A 22,670-nucleotide genomic window follows, 5' to 3' on the forward strand; every position below is an offset into this window, starting at 1 on the left:
TCTAGGGACGGTCCAGTGACACCCCAGGACGGTCCCCACTATTCGACTTCCTTAAACAACACAAAGGATTCTGAAAAAGAGAGATAAAAATAACTCAGCAGGTTTTGGTGTGCCTGTGGAGAGAGGGAAAACCGAGGTTGAGGTTTCGAGTCTAGTGCCTCCCTTAGCGCCCTTTCTCGCTGGTTTCTTAGCGACTCTAGCCATGCCCTGAGCCAAACTCTCACCGTCTCTGTTAGGCACTCTGCCCAATTACCCGCTGTAAAACGCCTCTCTCCATTCGCGGGCTGGGCTGCGCTGCACCCGATATCTAGTCGATCATCCAACTCTCCCCCCGCCCCCTTGCCCCAGCGTCCTCCCTGTCCTTCCAGCGCCTCTTGCCCTCCGATTCCAGTGGCAACCCCCCCACCCTCCTCCCTGAGCAGTCGGCGCCCGCCTCTCTCCGGAGTCTCTCTCCAGTAAGGGATGAGCCCGCCTCCCCTGACCGGCTCTCCAGTTAAAGGCAGCGGACCCGCCTCCCTGACGGTCTCTCCACTCAGGCGCCCGCTGCACTTGCCTTGGCATTTTTATTTGTAATTCCTCCCTCCTTGCCCTCGCACACGAGCTGCTTTTCACCCACCCACCCACCCACCACCACCACCTTCCCCCCCCCCCCCACCCCCCCTCCCCCCTGCCCTTGCTCCCTGTTCCTGTCCCCGCTCTCGGTCCGTGTGTACCGCTTCATGCATGACTGGAGGAAGGTTTGATTTCGCGGATGGCGGGAGTTACTGCGGTGGATGGGAGGACGGCAAAGCCCACGGACACGGCATCTGCACCGGGCCGAAGGGCCAGGGCGAGTACAGCGGCTCCTGGGCTCACGGCTTCGAGGTGGTGGGAGTGTACACCTGGCCCAGCGGCAATACCTACCAGGGCTACTGGACTCAGGGCAAGCGCCACGGGCTGGGGGTAGAGACCAAGGGTCGCTGGTGCTACCGCGGCGAGTGGACACACGGCTTCAAGGGCAGGTACGGGCTCCGTCAGAGCCTCAGCAGCCCGGCCAGGTATGAAGGCACATGGAGCAATGGGCTGCAGGACGGCTACGGTGTGGAGACCTACGGAGATGGCGGTGAGTAACCGGCAGAGCCTCCCTCCTCTCAGACTGACTCCCCACCTCAGGAGCAAAGCGGCTAGTTCACCTGAGCAGGAACTCAACCATCACCTCACTGCAGTCAGACTCTCAACACAATGGGGCGGGATCTTCAAAGGAAGCGTGCAATTTCCGAAATATTCCAGCCGCGAGGAGAGGCTAAAGTTCCTTTCCCTCCATCTCTGTCCTCTTTCCCCACTCACACCACCTCCTCTCTCTCCCCTCTCTCATCTCTCTCCTCCCCCTCTCCTCCCTCTCATCTCTCTCCCCCCTCATCTCTCTCTCCCCCCTCATCTCTCTCTCCCCCCTCATCTCTCTCTCCCCCCTCATCTCTCTCTCCCCCCTCATCTCTCTCTCCCCCCTCATCTCTCTCTCCCCCCTCATCTCTCTCTCCCCCCTCATCTCTCTCTCCCCCCTCATCTCTCTCTCCCCCCTCATCTCTCTCTCCCCCCTCATCTCTCTCTCCCCCCTCATCTCTCTCTCCCCCCTCATCTCTCTCTCCCCCCTCATCTCTCTCTCCCCCCATCTCTCTGTCTCTCCCCCATCTCTCTGTCTCTCCCCCATCTCTCTCTCTCCCCCCATCTCTCTCCCCACTCTCTCTTTCCTCCTCTCTCCCCTCATCTCTCTCTTCCCCCATCATCTCTCTCCCCACTCTCTCTTCTCTCCCCACTCTCTCTCGTTCCTCCTCTCTCTCTCCTCTCCCCTCTCCTCCCCCTCTCCTCCCCCTCTCTCCCCTCTCCTCTCTCCTCTCCTCTCTCTCTTCCCTCTCTCTCCCCTCTCCTCTCCTCTCTCTCTTCCCTCTCCCCTCACAGTCCCCGCGCTCCGCAAAGTTAGTCCAACTTCCACCTTCTCCTCGTCCTCCCTTTTCCCGGTGAGGCTCTGTCAGATTTATAGAGGCGAAGTGACCCTGTTGGTCATTTCACACGAATTGTTTGGGATCCCCTCCGATGTCTTATGAAGTCGTCTGAGGATTCGGGACAGGGGGCTGTGTAATTTTTTAATTTATTTTAATTCACGAGCGAACAGATGAGAGTCGAAACTGGATTACATCCTTATTCATTCCGTATTCATTCCACAGTAAGGGAGCATGTTGTGGCGGTATCGAACTAGTTTTCCCCCCTCCCCCCCCCCCCCCCTTTAAGTGCAGACAGCTCGGTGAAATCTATAGATGTACAAAACGTGCGAACTATTCCCAGAATCCAAGGTGTCCAAATTACTACATCATTTCACTGAATTATTGTCTACATTTAAAAAAACAAAGTCCGTAAATTTTGGAGCCGCTGAGTAAACGATAGTCAAATGCTATAACATATGCCTGTATCTGCATAACACATCTCCAGCAACAGCTGAATAAGTGAATAACTGGTGGGTGTATGTTCCTTGTCAAACGCCTCCAGAAGAAGTAAAGTATGTAGGGCAAGGGGGGAAGTTCCATACGTTTAATCATCGCGGTACGATTGCATAAAGACCATTGTAGTAGATAATTTGAATTAATATTAATAACTTCAAACTGGACCATTCTTTAATGTGGTCATAAATTTATGTTTGTAAAAGCTTTGCTTATGAGGATTAATGAACATAAACACCTTTTATGCATACTTCGAAGAAAAAAATAAACATTTAAATATTGTCTTTTGCTTCATTGCCAAAATACTATAATAGACACTAAAATGACTGTAGTCATTCATTTTTTTTCCATTTAAATCCACTAATATTGAATTTCCTGTATTTTGTGTTTCCATAGTTTTGTCCCAAGTTGCCTGAGTAGTCCCTTCCAGTTTTGTTTTGCTGCTGGCACAGTGTGCTACAGCTTGGCCGAGCAGATTTATGACTGGCACTTAGATGTCATCCAGTGCGAAAAGTGTAGTACGTATCATAAATTGAACAACCATTTATGACAAGGTGTATTTATTTACCAAATTCAATATTTGAGGCACGTTCATTTTGCGAACACTTAAGCATATTCTATATTACGAAAATACATGATAAATTAGAAGCTGTATCTGCGTATGCCACAGAATTGGCATTACCTGAAGGCATTACCTTAATTTATTATGTATTTACATAATATAGATTATGATTACATGTTCCCAAAATGAAAGTGATTGGAATATTGAATTCCCATCTAGAACCAGAACAGATTATTTGCAGGAAAAGAAGCCAAAATTATTCATGTGTGTTGTTAATCCAAATCCTCCAGACATCATGACCAGATTTGTCATAGGATTGCAATTGTTCTTGAGTGACTGCCTAAGTAATTATTAGTACTGTTTCAGCGTCATGCTTCATTTTCACAAAGGTGATTTTTATTTTTAAATATGCATTGTGAAAAAGTCGCAGATGTGCTAACAGAGAAATTTCTTGAGATTAAAGTGTAGCATATGTCACTGCTGCAAGTGCTACGAGTTATTCAAAAGATACACAATGAATAGAATATGCATAGTGAAAACGTTTTGCAACTTTAAAAATTTGGAACCATAATTTAATTTTCATCTTAAAAGCAACAGATCTGACCATAATTACAAATGCATGTTCAATCAATCTAAAGTATGGAGCAAGGTGCCTCAAAATGGCCCAGTAATAAAGTGCTGGAATATACAGAATACGCTTTCTGTATTGAGTTAGCTAAAGCAAAATTGGTTGTATGGGTGCTACAATGTACTTAAATATTCACGAGTTAGAGAGGAAAAGAGATTGTTGTATTCCCACTCACTGTCCTGAAATTTCTGATGTTATGTCTATGTTAGCTACAGTCTAGATTAGGATGGTCAGTTTAGTCCTTTTGAGATTAAATAGAGAAAAAGCAACTTGCATCATTTGCTACCAGGCTGCTGAGGTCTGTGGGATTATACTGCAGCATAAATTGCGTGTGAGTGTGGAGAGGAAACTCTGGGGAAACAAAATAAAGTTAGGATACTATTAGTCTTTTAATTAGAAGTCACGTAGTTTCACAGTGATAAAAGAAATAAAAATATGTTGAGTACAGACACTTTTTCTTCCCTAATAAGGAATATTAATATTCATTCACACTGTAGCTGCAATTAAACTTTATAAGTTAAACTTTATAAAACTGAATTCATCTCATTTATTTCCTCGAAGAGGAGCACTTTAAATTTTGTTGTTCCTTCAGGCTCTGAAACTTTTTAAAAAAATGTAAAGCTAGCATTTCATTTTTAAGAAAAAAAAACTGTGAACCTGCTTCAACATCTATGTTCAAGTAAACTGTTTTGTCAGCCATATCCTAATGGAAAGAACTAGAGTTTATCGAGGTAGTTGAGTGTGATCAGGTCATCAACTAAAAATAGTTTGCTAACTTACAAACTCATGTCATCATTGACCGAAATATCCAACTTGGAATACTCAGTGTGACATTTAAACACACTCACAAACATAAGACATAATCAATATCGCATCAAAAGAGAATATAATAAGGTTTATGTGGCTATGGATTGAAATTAAAAGCTGGAACATATTTATTGCACGTAATATTAAGATTGTTGCGAACATTTAAGCCCTTTAGTAGGCAATCCTGGAATGTAAAATCCTCTATACATTTCAAAATCGTGCAGAAGTAATATAGATTTGTATCCAGAATGCACCAATGAGGCAAAAATGTGAGCATGTAAATGAGTTATTACATTATCCATTCCTGATCCTTAGTATTACATTATAATTATTCAGATCTATTGATTTAAATTCCAGTCTATCATTATTAACTTTATATTTTTTGCTGAACAAGCATATGTTTAAAAGGAAATTTCTGGTATTCGGAACAATTATTCTTGAATAAATCAGTACACACTGTACCTAATGTGCATAATTGGTTCTCTCTGGAAATGTGGCCAAGGGTGTTCACAATTATAGAACTTAATTTGGAAAAGTTAATCAAGGGGTACTGTCTGATTACATACAGTCTTTATATGGCTAGTCTAAAGAAGTTGATTGCTTGAGGTAGTATGGCGTTCACCTTGAGTTTTGGTTATGGACAAATCAATTCTATTTTGATTTATAAATATGAATATATCACTTTGAAGTAGACTGCAGTTGTACTTCGTGATTCTACACAGATTTCAGATAGTTGAAGAGCAAGTCTACTCCATGTTATTGTTAGAGTACATCAAAATATTATCAGTTTTACATTGTCCAGAATTAGATTTGATTTGAAGTGCTTGGGAATGTTAGGACCAAATACTGAATTTTTTTTTCCCTTGATAATGTACATATTCTCAAAAAAAGGTAATGTGACTATCCACTTTGGTCAAATACAATTTTTAAATCAATAGCTTCTAATTTTTTGAATCTTGCCAGCCAACAGAGAGATGTTATATAATTTTGGGGTGTAACACAGATCTTTAAGTTTCTACTCAAGATAGCTTCCTGCACTCTAGATCAGTGATTCATTTTGGCACTTGAGAGGAAATTGAAAAGGCACAAACTGATATCATTATGGTCCACCATAAAATTCTCTCCATATGTTGTTTTGTAATTCAGTCCTTCAAACAAATGAATATTTTTGTTTTAGTTAGTTTCAATATTTGTTTCAAGCAATGCTACCCACTGCTGAAAATTCACTCAGCAATGTTGCCATGGAAACATGGTTGCTTTGGTTGAGAGTATGTGTTCAAGGCATTTTTTTTAAAGCTCATAGCATTCTGTTTCCTAGCTTTACGAAGCAGTTTTTATTTGGGAGGGCTAGAATTTCTGTTTGAAAATTTTATTATATTAACAGGCACTGAAGGGAAAGATTAAAATTGAATAGGGAATTCTTGTCAATAAAAATGGAATTCTTAAATTTCGTACTTGAAATATTTATGCATTCTTGATCATGTGGATGTCAGTTAACAGGAGGTCCTTATTACCATTCGTAAAGCATGTTAATGGATTAATTCTCAAACAAGTCGTTTAAAAATATGTGTGGTAATTACTCATTTAGAAAGTTAATATATCATAACAGTTGATATTCTCAAACTACTGATCAATATTTTTCCAAAAATCAGCTGTTATATTCAGACCTTACAAAGGGTTTTACAATCAGGCCTTAGTGTAATCAATCATATATGGAATATTGGTCAATCCTTTTATGCTCTTAGTATTGCTAAACAATCAGAAATAAAACACTACATTAATACACCATATGACTCAGACAAAAACTGCTAATTTAAAGTCATTTTATGTAATAACATTATACCGAGTCATGTATATTATCAGATAATTAGACAGCACTACATTTTTACACCAAAGTTACAGTAGCCAAGGTCTAAAATTCTGCCACCACAACTGTAGCATTTGTTAAGGAAATGCTGTTTCTGGCAAAAAGCATTACTTGTTTTATTACACCTTCCCCTTTTAATATTTACTTACCAATAATAGTTTGTATAACTATAGTGCTTTTAATAGAGCAAGATATTTTAATGCATTTCACAGAGCCATAACATGTCAAAAAAATTTGGAACTAAACAAGATTTAAGGAGTGTTCAGTAAAAGTTTGATTATAGAGGTAGACTTTAAGGATGGTCTCAGTAAGGAGAGGGAAGTGGAGAAACAGAAGTGATTTTGGAAGAGAATTCAAAATTCTGGATCTGAAGGGGTCTGAAGTCATAGTCACCTGTGAAATCTACAGATGAAAGTTTGTGCAGCAGATGTGCTGAGATGGGGATGAAGTCAGGTAATCATTGGAGGGTGGAAGTATGTCCATGTGAATGGAGAAGATGCAGATGCAGCTCAGTAGCAGGGTGGTGGCCAGAATGGTTTCTCCTATGACAGCAAATGGGAATGACACAGTGTATAGTGGGACCAAAAATGATGATTGTAACTGTAGGAACCTTTGGCTCACCCAAGACTGAATTTTGGTTCAGTAGCACAGTAACAGTAAGGAAGATGCTGAAGGGGTGGAGTCTGTCAGCTCAAACATTAAAAGCACCTTTTGCATGATGTCTCTAAGCAAAAATGTGTAGATGAGGAAGGAGAGAAGCCAAAAGTAACAGATTCACATAGGTTCTGTTACAAAGTCTGGAAGTGAAGGAGATGCTGTAGGAAAAGGCCTTGGATGATGTGGTAAACAATGTCAAAGGTTGCACAGAGGTCGAGGAGGAAAAGAAACACATCACAATCGTTTGCCATTTTAATTTGGCTAGTTCAGTGCTGTAGCTGAGGCTGAACCTGATCAGAAAGAATCAGACATGGAGTTGTATGCAAGACCGATGTGGATTTGGTTAGTAACAATATGCTCAAAGAATTTGAAGAGGAAATGGTGTTGGAACTGGGGGAGTAGTTTGGAAGGATTATACAGGCTGGTCAGCTTTCCTTGTCATCAGTTTGTATTCTATTCAGGAGAGGGTGCTTCCATTGTTAACATTTGCTAACTCAGAATACATCTGAATTTGTCTGAGCACTGTCCTTTCTTCTACTAGAACACAGTGACATCTAATCCTTGTGTAGAATTGGAATGTAGCATTTTCATTTTTTAAAAATGCAAAATGGATGTTAGACCCATCAACGATACGTCGTATTTTACATACACCTGCTGTGAGATCCAAATCAGCTCTGATACTGTCCTTTCCACCTTAATCCACTCAAAATAGTGCTGGAATAATGTTTCAGTTTTTTGGTTCCAGTGCCACACTTAGGAGATCATTTAAAAGTAACCAGTTGGGAAGACACATGTTGGTTTTAATGAAACGCAGGTGTAATGGAAAATTAACATTTACTGTGAAATCTGAAAGAGAATACTTTGCTGAACTTTGCAAACACTTTGCTGAATTCTGCAGTGGAGGCAGCTTGGCTTTGCTGAACTTTGCAAACGTTGCGAGCCATTGAATTCAGCAAAAAGGCTAAGGGAAACATAAAGACAGTAAGCAAGTATATCCATGGCAAAGAAATGGGAAAACAAGGAGCTTGAATGTTTCCCAGCTCTTGTCCTTGAGCGTGTGATAAGAATAGTATAAAAAGAATATGTGAAATTTGTTCAGGGCACTTACACAAGATGCTTTTGCCAAGTGTATTGGTCCCCTGCAGAGGTAAAAAATAAAGCTTTTTCCTTGCTCTTGCTAACAGTTGAGTCGAGTCAATTTAATTTCCACGACACAGGTCGTACTGAAAGAGGAAGGTGAATAGCCAGTGGTTGTGGTCCATATGGAGCTAATGACATAGGTAGGACTGGAGATGAGGTTCTGCAAAAGGAATTTAGCGAGTTAGGTAGAAAGTTGAAAAGCAGGATCTCTACAGTTGTAATCTTGGGATTATTCCTTGTGCCATGTGCCAGTGAGGCCAGAAGTAGGATGACATCACAGTTGGTATAGGAGAGAAGGATTCTGATATCTGAATCATTGGGATTTCTTCTAGGGCAGTTAGGATCTGTCTGAAAAAGGATGGGCTGTACCCGAGCTGGCAGGCAGCAACATCCTTGCTGGGAGGTTTGTTTGGGAGGGTTTAAACTCGTATGGCAGGGGGTGGGACATGGAGCAGCAGGTCAGCATGCGAAGGGAAGTTGTTGGACAAGCCGGGCCGGTTTAATGAGTGGGACAAGACTATAAAAAATGAATTGAATCAGACAGGAGAGAGAAATTATAAAAAGATGCTGAAGGGCAGGATAGAGTTTACAGCCAAAATACATTATGCAAGTGAGCTGGAGGCACCGATTCAATTTGGAAACTATAATGTAGTGGTCATTGTAGAGACATGGCTGCAGGTTGGTCAGGACTGAGCACTAAAGTGTACCAAGTTGTAAGCTTTACAGGGGGCCCAGAGAAAATGACAGAGGGATGGAGTAACATTACGGATTAGAAACAGAATCACATCTGTAGTGAGGGAGAATATAATGAGGTGAAAACACCAAATGGACATTTTATGGGTGGATTTAAGGAACTGTAAGGGAACTAAAACCCAATAGATATATATATAGACCAGCTTGTAGCAGCTCAGAAGTACTAGATTGTATAAATGCTGAAATTAGACCACTATGCAGTATAGGCCAGAGTAATATTAATGGGGGATTTTAATCTTAACATAGACTGGGTGAGACTGATAAGCACCTGTCAGAAAGGTTGTGAATTTCTAGTGTGTATCCAGGATAATTTCCTGCTACACTCTATCTTGTATGTGACAAGGATCAAGCAATACTGGATCTAGTAATGAGCAATGAGCCCGATTCGATTAGTAACCGAGCTGTTCAAGAGCATTTGTTGAATAGTGCTCATAACTTGATTGAGTTTCATATACTATTTGTTAAGAGGCAAGCACAGATCAGAAACTAGAATTTTGGATTTCAGTAAGGCAGACTTTAATGGAATGTGGTAGAGATGCATTGTAAACTGGGAAGCTCTGCTAATTGGTAAAACAACTGTGGGACGGTGGAAGCTGTTCAAAGAAAAACAATGCTATTCAGAAACAGTTGTGCCCATGAGAAGAAAATCTCCATCTCACAAAAATAACAGCAATTGACATCTAAGGAGGGAAGGGACAGTTTAAAATTAAAAGCAAGGGCTTGTAAAAATGCAACGAAATGTATGATCTCACAGAATGGGTCCCATACAAAGACCAACAAAGGGAGACAAAGCTGCTTATAAAGATGGCTATAATGGATTATGAAAGGAGACTTGCAACGAGCATAAAAGACAATGAGATTTTATAGTTATATAAAGGGGAAATGGCTGGTTAATAGTACTATTTATCCACCGAAGGCTGAGTGGGATAATTTCCATGGGAAAATGGCAGACACGCTGAAGCATTATTTTGCTTCAGTATTCACACCGAAAAGGAGGATAGCCTGTCAGAGGTCCCAAAGAAATTAACAGGATCAGGGACAGGGTGTAAGGAAAGCTTGTAAGCTTAAGTAAATCATCAACAATAATTTGAAAATTAATGGAACTGATTAGTGACAAATCCCCAGGACCATGGTTTCCATCTACAAACGTTCAAGGAGGTAGGAGAGCACATTGCTGATGTCTGAACTGTCATCTTTCAGAGTTCCCTGGATTCCAGGATTGAACTTCTGGACTGGAAATTTGCTCATGTCACTCTGCTGTTTAAGAACGGTTACAGAGGGCCATTAGGGGATTACAGACCAGCTAGCCTGACATCTGTGATGGGGAAATTGTTGGAGTCTATAATATAGGATAGGGGAACTAATCACCTCAAGATTTCAGTTAATCAGCGGCATGGACAAGTTGAACCAGAGGGTTTGTTTCCATGCTGTATATCTCTATGACTCCAAGGATTCATGAAAGCTAGGTCATGCCTGACAAACCTGTTGAGTTTTTTTTAAAGAACTGACAAAGGTGGTGGAGAGAGGCAAGTTGATGGATGTTGTTTAAATGAACTTCTAGAATGTGGTGATTGGAATGAAGTCAGCCAGGTGGACGTCTTAGAATATGAGTTCCCTGATTGGGGCTGTTAATCTTGTCCAATCAGGAAGCCCTAAGCTGCCTCTGAGGAAGCTGGACCAGGGTCAAGTAAATAAGAGGTGACTTGGTGACTGGAAACCGGCCTTTGTGGAGTTGGTTCACAGATGGCTTTTGATAATGTCCCACATGGAATTGGGAGGCAAATAACTGACACTGATAGGAAATTGTTTGAGTGGCAGGAAACAGAGAGTTGGAATGATGCTACGTGCTCAAATTAGCAGGATGTGACTGATTATGTTCCGCTGGATCTGTGTTGGGGCCTCAATCGTTCACAAAGTTCACCAATGGCTTGGATAATAGTATAGAAATTCAAATATCCAAATTTGCTAACATTACAAAACTGGGCAGCATTGTGGATAGTATTAATGGCAACATAACATTACAACCGCTAAATGGACAAAGCTGTGGCAGGTGGATTTTAATATAAGCAAGTGTGTATCCATTCAGGATCGAAAAATAATAAATCAGGGTATTTTTAGAAGGCACAAAGTTAAACACAGTGGATGTGTAATGAGATTTGGAGATTAAGATACAAAGCTCTTTAAAATGCAATGAATAGTTACAGAAAATCGTCAAGAAGGCTAATGGATTGCTGGCCTTCATATTTAAAGGGCTGGAGTCCAGGGATGTAGCAGATTATGCTGCAGGTAGGCAAAATGTTACTTCGATCCCACTTAGAGTACTGTGAGCAGATCTGGGCACCACACCTGAGGAAGGGTGGGCCCTGGAGGGATTTAATGTAGTTTTACAGGGATGATATCTGGACTTCAAGGGTTAAGTTATGAGAGTTGTGACAAATTAGGCCTAGTTTCTCTAGAATTTAGAATGTTATGGGTGTGATCTAATCGTGGTTTTCAGGATATTAACCGGATAGATAAGAGTAAACTGGTTGAAGATTCTAGAACCAGGGCAAAGTCTAAGAATAAGGGCCAGACAATTCAGGAGAGATGTTGAAAAGCACCTCTACATGCAAGGAATGATCAAGTCCAACAGCAGTCAATGCATTTCAGTTGTTCAATTTAAGTCTGAGATGTACATTTTTAACAAAGCAAGGGTATCAAGGGATATGGGCCCAAGACAGGCATATGGTCACAGAGCAGCCATGATCTTATTGAATGGTGGAGCAAGCTCAAGGGGTTGAATGGCCTACTCCTGTTCCTGTGCTCCCAGGTGAGTGTAGAACAAACACTGCACCCAGTTTAGTCAATTTTCTAATTGGTGAGTTAGCTTAAAATCACCCCGAATTGGATTGCAACCCCTTGCATGCTATGTAATGCAAGGTGCACTAAAGCTGTTGTTTTAGCCTAGTAATTAGAATAATTTTGGGTGATGGATTTGTTGGTCATTGAAAGTACTGGATGCATATGGAAATATGTCTCCAATGTACACGAGTTCCGAAATGTTAACTCTGATTTCTCTTCACAGACGCTGTCAGACCATAACTTTTTCAGCAATTTCTGGTTTTGCTTCTGATTTACAGCATCTGCAGTTCTTTCCGCATTTTATTTGTTACTGGGACAGATTGGTCAGGCTGGGCTTGTTTTTACTAGGCTTTAGGACAGTGAGGGGTGATATGATTATAGTGCACCTAGAGGAAGCAACTCATGGGGGGAAAAAAAACTAGGAACACTTTTAAAATTAGGGGTTGCAATTTTAGCTAGAGATGGGTCTTTTTTTTTTCCCCCAGAGTTTTGGCAACTTTGAAACACACTGCCTCAGGAAGTGGTGCAGCCAATGTCATTAAATTTGGGGGTGGCACAGTGGTTCAGTGGTTAGCACTGCTGCCCCTCAGTGTCAGGGTCCCAGGTTCGATTCCAGCCTTGGGCGACTGCCTGTGTGGAGTTTGCACATTCTCCCTGTGTCTGTATGGGTTTCCTCCGGGTACTCCGGTTTCCTCCCACATTCCAAGTTAAATCACACTTCACCAGGTTATAGTCCAACCCAGGTTTATGTGGAAGATCTAGCTTGCTCCTGAACACTATAACCTGGTGCTGTGTGACTTTTAACTTTAGTTTTGTAACGAAGATATGATATTGACTTGAAGGATAAACTTTCCATTGACTTTCCAAAATTTGTCATGCTCCAATCTTTCAATTTCATTCCTGCTTTTCTTTCCCCTAGATATTTCACTAGTAGCTACATCAATACGAATAAAGTAGCTTACCCCAGCAACTTTGTACAGAATCAACACTCTGTGAAGCAAAAAGAGAAATTATTGGAAAATCTCAGTGGGTCTGGCGGCATCTGTGTAGAGAGATGAGAGAGTTAACGTTTTGGGACCACTGACACTTCTTTTGGTGCACTGGACCTAAAATGTTAACTCTGATTTCTCTCCACAGATGCTGCCAGACCTGCTGAGATTTTCCAGCAATTTTTTGCTTTTGTTTCAGATTTCTAACATCTGCAGTTCTTTAAGTTTTTTTTACTGTTCTTAGTGAGCTCACTGTATTGTAACCTAAGTCGAGAAGAGCTTTTATATTGCCTGACCTTCCATCGACCTTCCCTGCAGAGTCAATCAAATATTTTAGCAAATCTACTGCACTTGTTGTTGAGGTGCAGTCACTGCCTGTATGCCTCACAGTTAAATGAAATCAAGCCTAATACACACATTGTCAGAGCCTTTCAGGCTGACCACTATTATCATCTTAAGCCTCCAAATTCTCTGTGCCATGTGTCACTTTGATAAACCTGTGATCCTGCTTTGTGCAGTTTACCCAGCAATTATATTTTGAATCATCCCTGAAGCACCTGCTCACTGTACCCCAGGCATTCTTTGGGTTCATTAGAGTATTATTGCTGCTGAAATCCAGTCATCTGCGGTACCCAGATCAGCTGAAAATGCTTTGTTTCTTCTTCTTTCTGTCTGTAGTTTATCTTTTCTACTGGTGCCTGAATCCAGAATCTTGTTATTCCTGAAATGCTGCAACCACTGAATCCTCCAACCTTTGATATCACCAAACATCTTGATTTTTGCCATTGAGGTTGCTGGAAATGACTGGCTCCCCAGAATTCTTTCAAAACAGCAACCATTGGCTTGAAATGAAAGCCTCTTCTCGCATCCTAATCGAAGTCCTGGAAGTGATCCGTGTGTGACACTTTAGCACAATATAGTGATTTACTTGTGAGCACTGAGAAAAGAAACCTTCAATTAAAATTTCTGTCATCTTTTCTTACAGTTTTATTTCAAATCACATCTATCCATGTGATTTTCAAAATCTATCAAACCTTGAGCATACCTTGTAGACATCTCTCAGATTTCTGGTTAATTTCATCCATGAAACATATTGGAAAAGAAAAATTATTTTGACTGTCAAATGACAAATTTCTAGCTCTCAAAAATATTTTGCTTCTGATTTTACTATTTTAGAGAGTGACAATGGCATGGCCATACCCTTTGGTAGGAATGTAACTCATGTCCTCACATTCACTTAATTTTTCCACTGATCATTAGGTTTAGATTCAGCGAACATGGGTCCGTAATCATATTCTGACATTTTATACTGATATATTTTAAGCCATTCTTCACAACAGCTCCTTGGATTATAATCCGTCTTCAAAAAATGCTTGGTTTCCAGCCTTCACTTTCAGGTTATTATTCACTGTTACCAATTTGCCCATCTTATAGCTATTAAGTGAAGAAGTCCATTTAGATTTATTCTCAAAATAAAACTGCACAAATGTACAATTTCTAACCCTGCAACAGTGTCAATAAGTAAGTCTTTATATTGTTTAGCTTATTGGATTTACTCAAATAAAGAACTACAGGTCGTTCTGCTATAATGTGCGTTTCATCAACACTAATTGGCTGTGACGCAATTTGATGAAACGGGAATACCGCTTCTAAAGCGCATACTTTTAAAACGTGTTGGCTGTAATGTGATTACATAGCCAACACTTTGTTATTTATATTGCACAATTGTTGTATGGTGCAGAGTGACACCAGAACATGAATATCGAGCTATAGAAGAAATGACTGGACCTTTTAAGGGGGCTCTCTGATGCTTATCGTTGCTTGGGTGCTATAGACTTAGACACTGCAGCAGAAAGATAACTTCCCAAAGATAGTTCATATTCTATCCAGTTTCAACCCTCTACCCCTTCCTAAGTCAATGATCCTTTATTACTCATGCTGTGTGTCAGTTTTCAGAATAACAACTTGCCACAGTTGTTGGACCTTCAATTCAAAGCATTCATGTCAAGGTCTATCAGTTTGTCAACATTTGCCACTAGTGTTTTAACTTCCAAGGTTGAGAGAGAACTCATTATAGCTGTATCCATCTTCTGTTTAAGTATTTTGGTGGCTGTGTTAACGCATTTAAAATAAGCTGGTGGATCTTAGTAAGTGTAAGGTCATCCATTTTGGTTGGAATGGACAGTTATTTGTAAGGCAAAAATTGCAGCATGCTGCTCTGTAGAGGGACCTGGGTGCTCTTCTGGATGAATCACAAAAAGTTGGTTTGCAGGTCTAGCAGGTTATTATGAAGGCGAATAGAATATTGGCTTCCATTGCTAGAGGGATGGATTAGATTACATTAAATTAGATTCCCAACAGTGTGGAAACAGACCCTTCGGTCCAACCAGTCCACACCGACCCTCTGAAGAGTAACCCACCCAGACCCATTTCCCTCTGACTAATGTACCTAGCACTATGGGCCGTTCACCTGGCTTGCACATCTTTGGACTGTGGGAGAAAACTGAAGGAAATCTGCAGCTGGAATTGAACCTCGGTCCCTGGCGCTGTGAGGCAGTAGTGCTAACCACTGTGCCGCCTCCCTCATGTTGAGGCTCCTCGATAGTTGCATGATTAGGGGCTTTAAAAACAGGGGGTTATGCTGAAGTTGTACAGGTACTGTTGCTGCTGAGGCCATGCCTGGAGTACGGTGTACAGATTTGGTCTCCTTACTTGAGAAAGGATGTACTGGCACTGGAAGTGGTGCAGAGGAGGTTCACTAGGTTGATTCTGGAGTCGAGGGGGTTGGCTTAGAAGGAAACATTGAGTCGACTGGGGCTATACTCACTGGAATTTAGAAGAATGAGGGGGGATCTTATAGAAATACACAAAATCATGAAGGGAATAGATATGATAGAAGCATGGAGAATGTTTCCACTAGCAGGTGAAACAAAGGCTAGGGGCAGAGCCTCAAAATCAGGGGGAATAGATTTAGGACTGAGTTGAGGGGGAACTTCTTCATCCAAAGGGTTGTAACTCTGTAGAATTTCCTGCCTACTGAAGCAGTTGAGGCTACCTCATTGAATGGTTTTAAGGTGAAGATAGGTTTTTGAACAGTAAAGGAATTGAGGGTTATGGTGAGCAGATGAGTAAGTGGAGCTGAGTCCATGAAAAGACCAGCCATGATCTTATTGAAAGGTGGAGCAGGCTCAATGGGCCAGGCGGCCTACTCCTGCTCCTAGCTCTTATGTTTTGATAGGAGACAATAAATACCTTAATGGCAAATAAAATGATTTAGGTCCTCTTTCTACTATGTCATGAGAATCAGTTTTTGTAAGCAGACTGATTCATACAAATATCTGCAACCATACGCTTGAAGTAATTGGATAGAGACAAGAAAAATTACAGATGCAGGAATCCAAGGTAGACAAGGAGGCTAGAAGAACACACTAAGCTAGGCAACATCAGGAAGGAGAGAAGTCAACGTTTCAGGTGTAACCCTTCTTCAGGATTCCTGCTTGAAGTAATCGAATAGTAATCTGAGGCTACTATTTACCCTTTACCACATCTAGCAAGGTGAGTTTATTATTCTGCCAGTGAAGGATTTGGACCTCACCTGACCGATCCCAGTGACTTTCAGCTGACATCTTTAAAGCAATCCCATTGAGTAAATAGAAAAATAGCTTTTATACTCAAGTGGGGTATATGGAGCTGATAATAGGGCTTGTCGATATCATCCGATGCCATTGAGTATTTGTTGCCCATTCCAAAACCCAGTGAAATGTTCTAATCACAACATCAAAGAGAGGCAGCATGATGTCCGAATGTCATATAGAGGTTTTTATAAAAAAGGTTTGTACTTCTATTTCATCTTTTTATGGCCTCAGGATGTCCCAAATCACAGTCAAATGGAAGTCTTTGATATGTAGTTGTTTAGGGAAATATTGCAGGCAATTGTGCACAAAGTCCCACAAACAACAATAGGACATGGCCAGGCCATTTATTTTAGCGATATTGTTTGAGGAATAAATATTGGCCAAGACACCATGAAGAACATATTTGAATAGTGTCATGAGATATTTCACATTCCCTGAAGAGAGAGCAGACGTGCACTTGATTTAGCAGCTCATTTGAAAGATGGTAAATCTGACAGTGTTACATCTCCTCGGTATTATCCAGATTGTTGGAACCAGATTGTGCTCAAGCCTTGAGTGGCACTTGAACCCACAATCGCGCCATACTTAAACTGACTCAGCAAGGAGAATGCTACCACAGGATAATCAAACTTATTTTTGTTTCTTTCAAATTCATGTGAATACTAAAGTTGTACTTTGTCTCATCCACAATGTTAATTGCTTTCTCTTCCATCCACTAAATGTTGGATGGCAATCTTCAGCTGACAGGACATTGATGGATAGATTCCAGCTATCAGACCTTTGACAATGCAACTTTGCAACTAACTGTCTAGTGTATACGAGAGTAACTTGATGTCAATTTTTCATTGATTTTCTATGACTCTACACCCCATTAACTATGTCACAAATGTGAGACGACTATGCAGTCACTCCACCTGTTACACAGTTATGCATGCAATGTGATCAACCCAATTACAGGAAGAACAGCTTAAGGCTTTTCTACCAGTATGCAATCACCAATTATAAAAACAGAATGTGATAGAAATACTCAGCAGAATTTTCCAGCATCTTTGGGGATGGAAACAGTTAATACTTCAGGCTGCTGACCCTTCACCTTCACTGTCTCTATCACAGAACAAAACAATTATAGGTTTGTGCTATTGTCAGTTAAAACAAAGTTCAATCCCAGCAAGATTGTGTGCTGAACTGAAGTATGAGGGGGGTCACATGCCTGAAATGCAAACAAAAAAAAAGATAAACAGAAAATGGTTTGTTTTTTAAAAGGATAGTTAGTTTATGGAGAGCGTACTGGCATGGTTGGTACAAAAGCAACAGATTGATTTCAAGAAGAAACCAGACAGTCTTGTGTGGGGTTTTAAAGTTATCAGAATGCACAATTGAATACGGCGACTGAATGGGACTGATGGATTGTTGATCTTCTCCCTGAATCCCCCACAAGTTATTTTCATCCTGGCCCAATGTTGTCCATCTCCCCACTACGCTGTTTGTCTCTGAGGATTGTCTGCAATCCGAGAAATGGTCACCAATCTCAGTGGTGCAGAATTAGACCATTTAGCCCATTGAGTCTGCTCTGTTATTCTATCATGGCTGTAAGAGAGTTGTAGGGCTCCCAGAAAGAAGGGAGAAAAGCTATGGAAGGGATTTCAAATTGAAGATGAGTATCTTTTAATCAGTGTTGCTAAACCTGAAACCAATGTGGACCGGCCGAACGGAGGAATGATTAAATGTGACTTTGTGCAAATAAGGATGCAGGCAGCAGAGCTTTGGATGAGTTCAAGTTTATTGAGAGTGAAAAGTTGAAGGGGAATCAGCAGAACTAGGAGTAATTAATCTAGCTGATAGAAAAGGAATTGAAGAGGGTTTCAGCAGAACGTAAGCTGACACAGGTAGGGAGATGGAACATTGTCTCGACCCAGAAAGATGCATCATCATCTGGTTCAGTCTTGCTCATTGGTCTGGGGGAGAGACCCAGTTGGTGGTGGGATTGTAAGCAATGGCTTCGGATTAGTTGGAGGAAGTTTTTTTTTAAACCATTACTGAATGTTCGAGAAACTGTGTGGAAATCAACGGCTGTGAAAGGATTGCCAACGATGCTTATGAGGTAAAGCTGAAAATAGATGCTTCCCTTTCAATGTGGGGAGTTGTTATTGGCTTCCACTGTGGTGTTCTTTAGATCTGAATGTTGTATATTAGAATTGCAGAGCATGGTGGGGCTGCAGAGCATTCTACAGAATGAAATAATACTAAACAATATTAATTGTAATTTTAGTATAGAACTTAAAGGATTAGTCTAGCACCCTTTTTAAAAAGTTGCTGAAGGTGGTGTATCCAGAAATACATTTTTTTGCAAGATGTGTTTTTTTTAAATTGAGTAACAAAGCTAGCCAAGTGTATGAATAAAGTGACGAACTAAAACCTGTCCAGCTTACTGCAGTAAATCCTTGTTATTGTTATTTGTGACTGATCCAATGTTACGGATCAATTTACAGTCTGATGAAAACAAGAATGGGAGTGTCCAAAGATACTGAACTGCTTGGCAACTCCTCATTCTCACTGGATGACAGTTTTGATGTATGATACCTTTTCAGAAAAAAAAGTACAGAGGTGACAACTTTGATATGTTTCCAAAAATGTTGTTTTGGTGAAAATGTAAGCTCAGCAGAGTTATTTCTCAGTTAAGTGACAGCTATACAGATAATATTTAGTCACCAAACATTCATCAATACATTTTACTGGATATTGTCTCGCTTCCATTCTGTTCTAGCCAAAGTATTGCTTTATATTGAATGTTTGTGATGAAATGAATGGTCTTGCTGCAAAACATCAGCTCACTGTGTGAATTAGTGACTGGCAGCTGTCTCTCTCTGTATTCTAATTTGAAATTACTAACTATATTGTTCTAATGCTTTGAGAAAAAGAAAAATCACTAAATATTTTTACTAAGGTGAATGCCCATTCATAGAAATTCTAAAAAAATTCAGAAGTGAAAAAGCTAATTTTGCTTTCAAAAGGTGGGGGTTATATCCCATAATGTTATATTTTCTTCCTTTTTCCAGTTCTATTCAATTCCAGTGTCTTAGTTAATTGTATTTGAGGATCAGTATATACATAGTCATGGCTTCAAATGAAGTTTGATTTCTGAATCTTCAAAATTTCACAAATCTTTACATATTATCCGTGAAAACCAAAGGCACAGTCTAGGCTATTTTAATTCTGAACTTTTACCTTTTAATATGTGCTCAAATGTTGTAAGGTAGTGATAAGCCTGAGCCACTGGAACAGCTCATTACAAGAAGAAGCTAAAAATGATAGCCTAGCTGCACAAAGTCTGCACAGTTGGGGTTGCCAGGAACATAGAACTCCAACTGAGCATTTCTACTGACTCTTTAGTTTCTCTCTCCAGTCGGCAATTGCATAATGTCTTTTTGCATCCTTTGTCCACTCAAAGCAACAATCTGATTCCTGCTACTGAGACAGACATCACTTTATGGTTGGCACACTGCTACAAATGTGATCAAGGCTTCTGTTTCCAAAAGACAGAAATTGACAACTCGAGTTGAGCTGTAGATTTAGCAGATTGACTGCAAGTAATCCTGCAGTACTGAGCAAGAGCATCACTCAAAATCACCAACCTATATCACAATGTTCATTCCTAGTTTAATATAATTCCTTATCTCCGCCTGCATGTTATATTGAGTTTTTTTGTATTGTCATGTAAAACTATTCTGTTAGTATCTGTACTGAATAAGTAATTCTGAGTGATGTTATACAAAAGCAAGATCGTGACATTTAATTACACTTGTTTGCCATTAATCTTGGTCATCTTTCATGTACAATTATTGTTACATGAATAAGAAGTTATAATTTGGTCTATACTGAATATTTAATCCTATCTTTGAGATTGAATGTTCAAAGACTGCGTTGTTTTAGTTTATAAATAATTGGCTTTACAAGCAAAATGTATTCAGGTTGAGAACATTAATTGTTCATGTAGCTGTGCAAAATCATTCCATGAAACAAAGCACTAAAAGTTGATATTTCATTGCTCGTTTCAAATTCTAGACTGATTTACTCTCAACTTGTTGAAAACTGCAAATATGAGCATACTATTTCTGAAGGGGCAGTAACAAATGTCAAAAGTAGGCCAAAATGTCTGTTAAGTATATTTGTTAGGTACATAAAGCTTGAGTTTAAGTTAATACACATTGTAATTCATTTTCAATCCATGTTCTGAAGGAACGTACCAGGGACAGTGGGCTGGAGGAATGCGTCATGGATATGGTGTACGCCAGAGTGTACCATTTGGTATGGCCACAGTCATCCGCTCACCTCTCCGCACTTCCCTAGCATCGCTCCGAAGTGAACAGAGCAATGGCACCATTCTACATGACATATCTGCAGATAGTCCAGCTGGTACAAGAGGAGGTTTCGTCCTCACGTTTCACAGTGACACAGAGTTAATGACAGGAAAGAAAAAAGGCTTTTTCCGAAGGGGATCACTTCTGGGAAATCTGAAGCTCAAGAGATCCGAGTCTAAGTCATCTCTGGCTAGCAAGCGTAGCTCTGCCCGGAGTGAGGCATCGATGAGTAGAATAAGTTCAGCAAATAGTGACGCCAATTCGACAATCAGTTTTGGGGAAGGCGATTCTGAATATTTGCCAGTGGAAGACCATGTCGATGCTACCACAACGGAATCCTACATGGGGGAATGGAAAAATGATAAACGCAGTGGGTTTGGTGTAAGTGAGCGCTCAAATGGTATGAAATATGAGGGGGAGTGGTTGAATAATCAAAGGAATGGTTATGGATGTACGACCTTTCCAGATGGCACAAAGGAAGAAGGAAAATATAAAAATAACATTTTGATCCGAGGAAAGAAAAAGCACCTTATACCCATCAGAACCAGCAAAATTCAAGAAAAGGTGGGGAGAGCGACAGAAGGAGCACATCGAGCAGCAGCAATTGCCAGGACGAAAGTGGATATAGCAGCTTCAAGGTGAGTAATTATGTTGTGTGGGTTACCAACACTCCTCCTAACATCTACAATTGTTCTGAACATGATTAATTTGAATATGAATTGTACGTAACGTTCCTGACTTTTTGAAGATGGAAATAGTAAATGACATTGCTCAAACCTATAATTATTTGAACAGCCTTGTATTATTACAACTTAATGAACCAATGCAGATTTAGGAAACATGCATTCTTTATTTTCTGTTGTACTTTTTCCCCAGCTCCTAAAAAATGATTACTCAATAATTATATCCCAGCTCGCCTACCACCCAGCCAAAAATGATGCAGCTTTTTTTAAAAAAACATTAAATCTGGTTTCTAAACTTGCATTAGTCTTCTGCTGGAATTAATCCATCAAGAACTGATCTTCCTTTGCAGTCTTCAGACTGCATTCAGGAGTTGCTGTAGACTCTTAAAGGTTAGCTTTCGAGTTGTTTTGCCCAATGGACCTTTTGAGCACAGTAATGGACACCTTCCGTTGTTGGTTTCCCTTCTTGGTCAAAATTCATTTATGGTACAATAGTCCTTAAAATGGTGACTTTCCAACCTAGGTATTGGTAAATGATGAACCTATTACAAGCAAAGTGGAGAAATGTGTAGAATGCTGCTCATAACATTTATTTATGTAAGTTGAAAATTGCAACACTGTTCCAATAATAATATTGAACAATTTTAAAGAATTTCATAAAATATGTTGTGAAATTTAACCTTGCTTTCTTGCTTGTAGTGAAATGATTGTAGTTATAACAGTAGCTCTTCCCTAGTAGTTCCTTCTGCACCCCCAATAATATTTACAGACGTTGCTCATATGAAAATGGGGAGATGTATTATTTGGACAAGATATATATTCAATAATTTAAAGTGGTTATTGAAGATTGAGATCACCAAGTCAACTTATTTTAAGCTGATGAAAGGACTTGATCAGTTAGAAAGGACAATGCTATTTCCTTTAGTCAAGGCATGCCCCTTTAGACAAGGTGGCTTAAGCATCAAATTGGAGTTGGTCATTTGAGGCTTCCTCTCAGCAATGGTACTGGAAATCTGGAACTCCTAAGTCTTCAAAAGACACTGTGAGCTGAACATGTCAGAATTGAAACTTCTGTTTGTTAAGGGCATTAAGGTTTATGAAAGCAAGACAGATGCTGTTCAGGTCCAGATCAATGATCTAATCTAATGGGAAAAGGCTCAAGAGGCATTACCATTTATTTTGACTTCCGGATTTTAATAGAAAAATCAAAAAGGATGATGTGTTCCCCTCACACCGGCCTCCCATTATCAAATTGCTGCAGATGCTGGAATCGCTACTG

At 40.3% G+C, this 22,670-nt stretch overlaps 1 protein-coding gene across 1 annotated transcript in view; it reads left to right on the forward strand.

The window, feature by feature from the left end:
* The first annotated feature begins 662 nt into the window (after positions 1–662).
* LOC140477451 (junctophilin-1-like) overlaps positions 663–22,670 on the forward strand; it is a 116,531-nt gene continuing 94,523 nt past the window's right edge. The window contains exons 1-2 of the mRNA XM_072571383.1: positions 663–1,102; positions 20,587–21,346. Of these exons, the coding sequence (XP_072427484.1) occupies positions 724–1,102; positions 20,587–21,346 (1,139 nt within the window). The 5' untranslated portion in view covers positions 663–723. The remainder of the gene's footprint in view (positions 1,103–20,586; positions 21,347–22,670) is intronic.

This window comes from Chiloscyllium punctatum, chromosome 5 (assembly GCF_047496795.1).
Source record: "Chiloscyllium punctatum isolate Juve2018m chromosome 5, sChiPun1.3, whole genome shotgun sequence".
In the NCBI taxonomy this organism is placed as follows: Eukaryota; Metazoa; Chordata; class Chondrichthyes; order Orectolobiformes; family Hemiscylliidae; genus Chiloscyllium; species Chiloscyllium punctatum.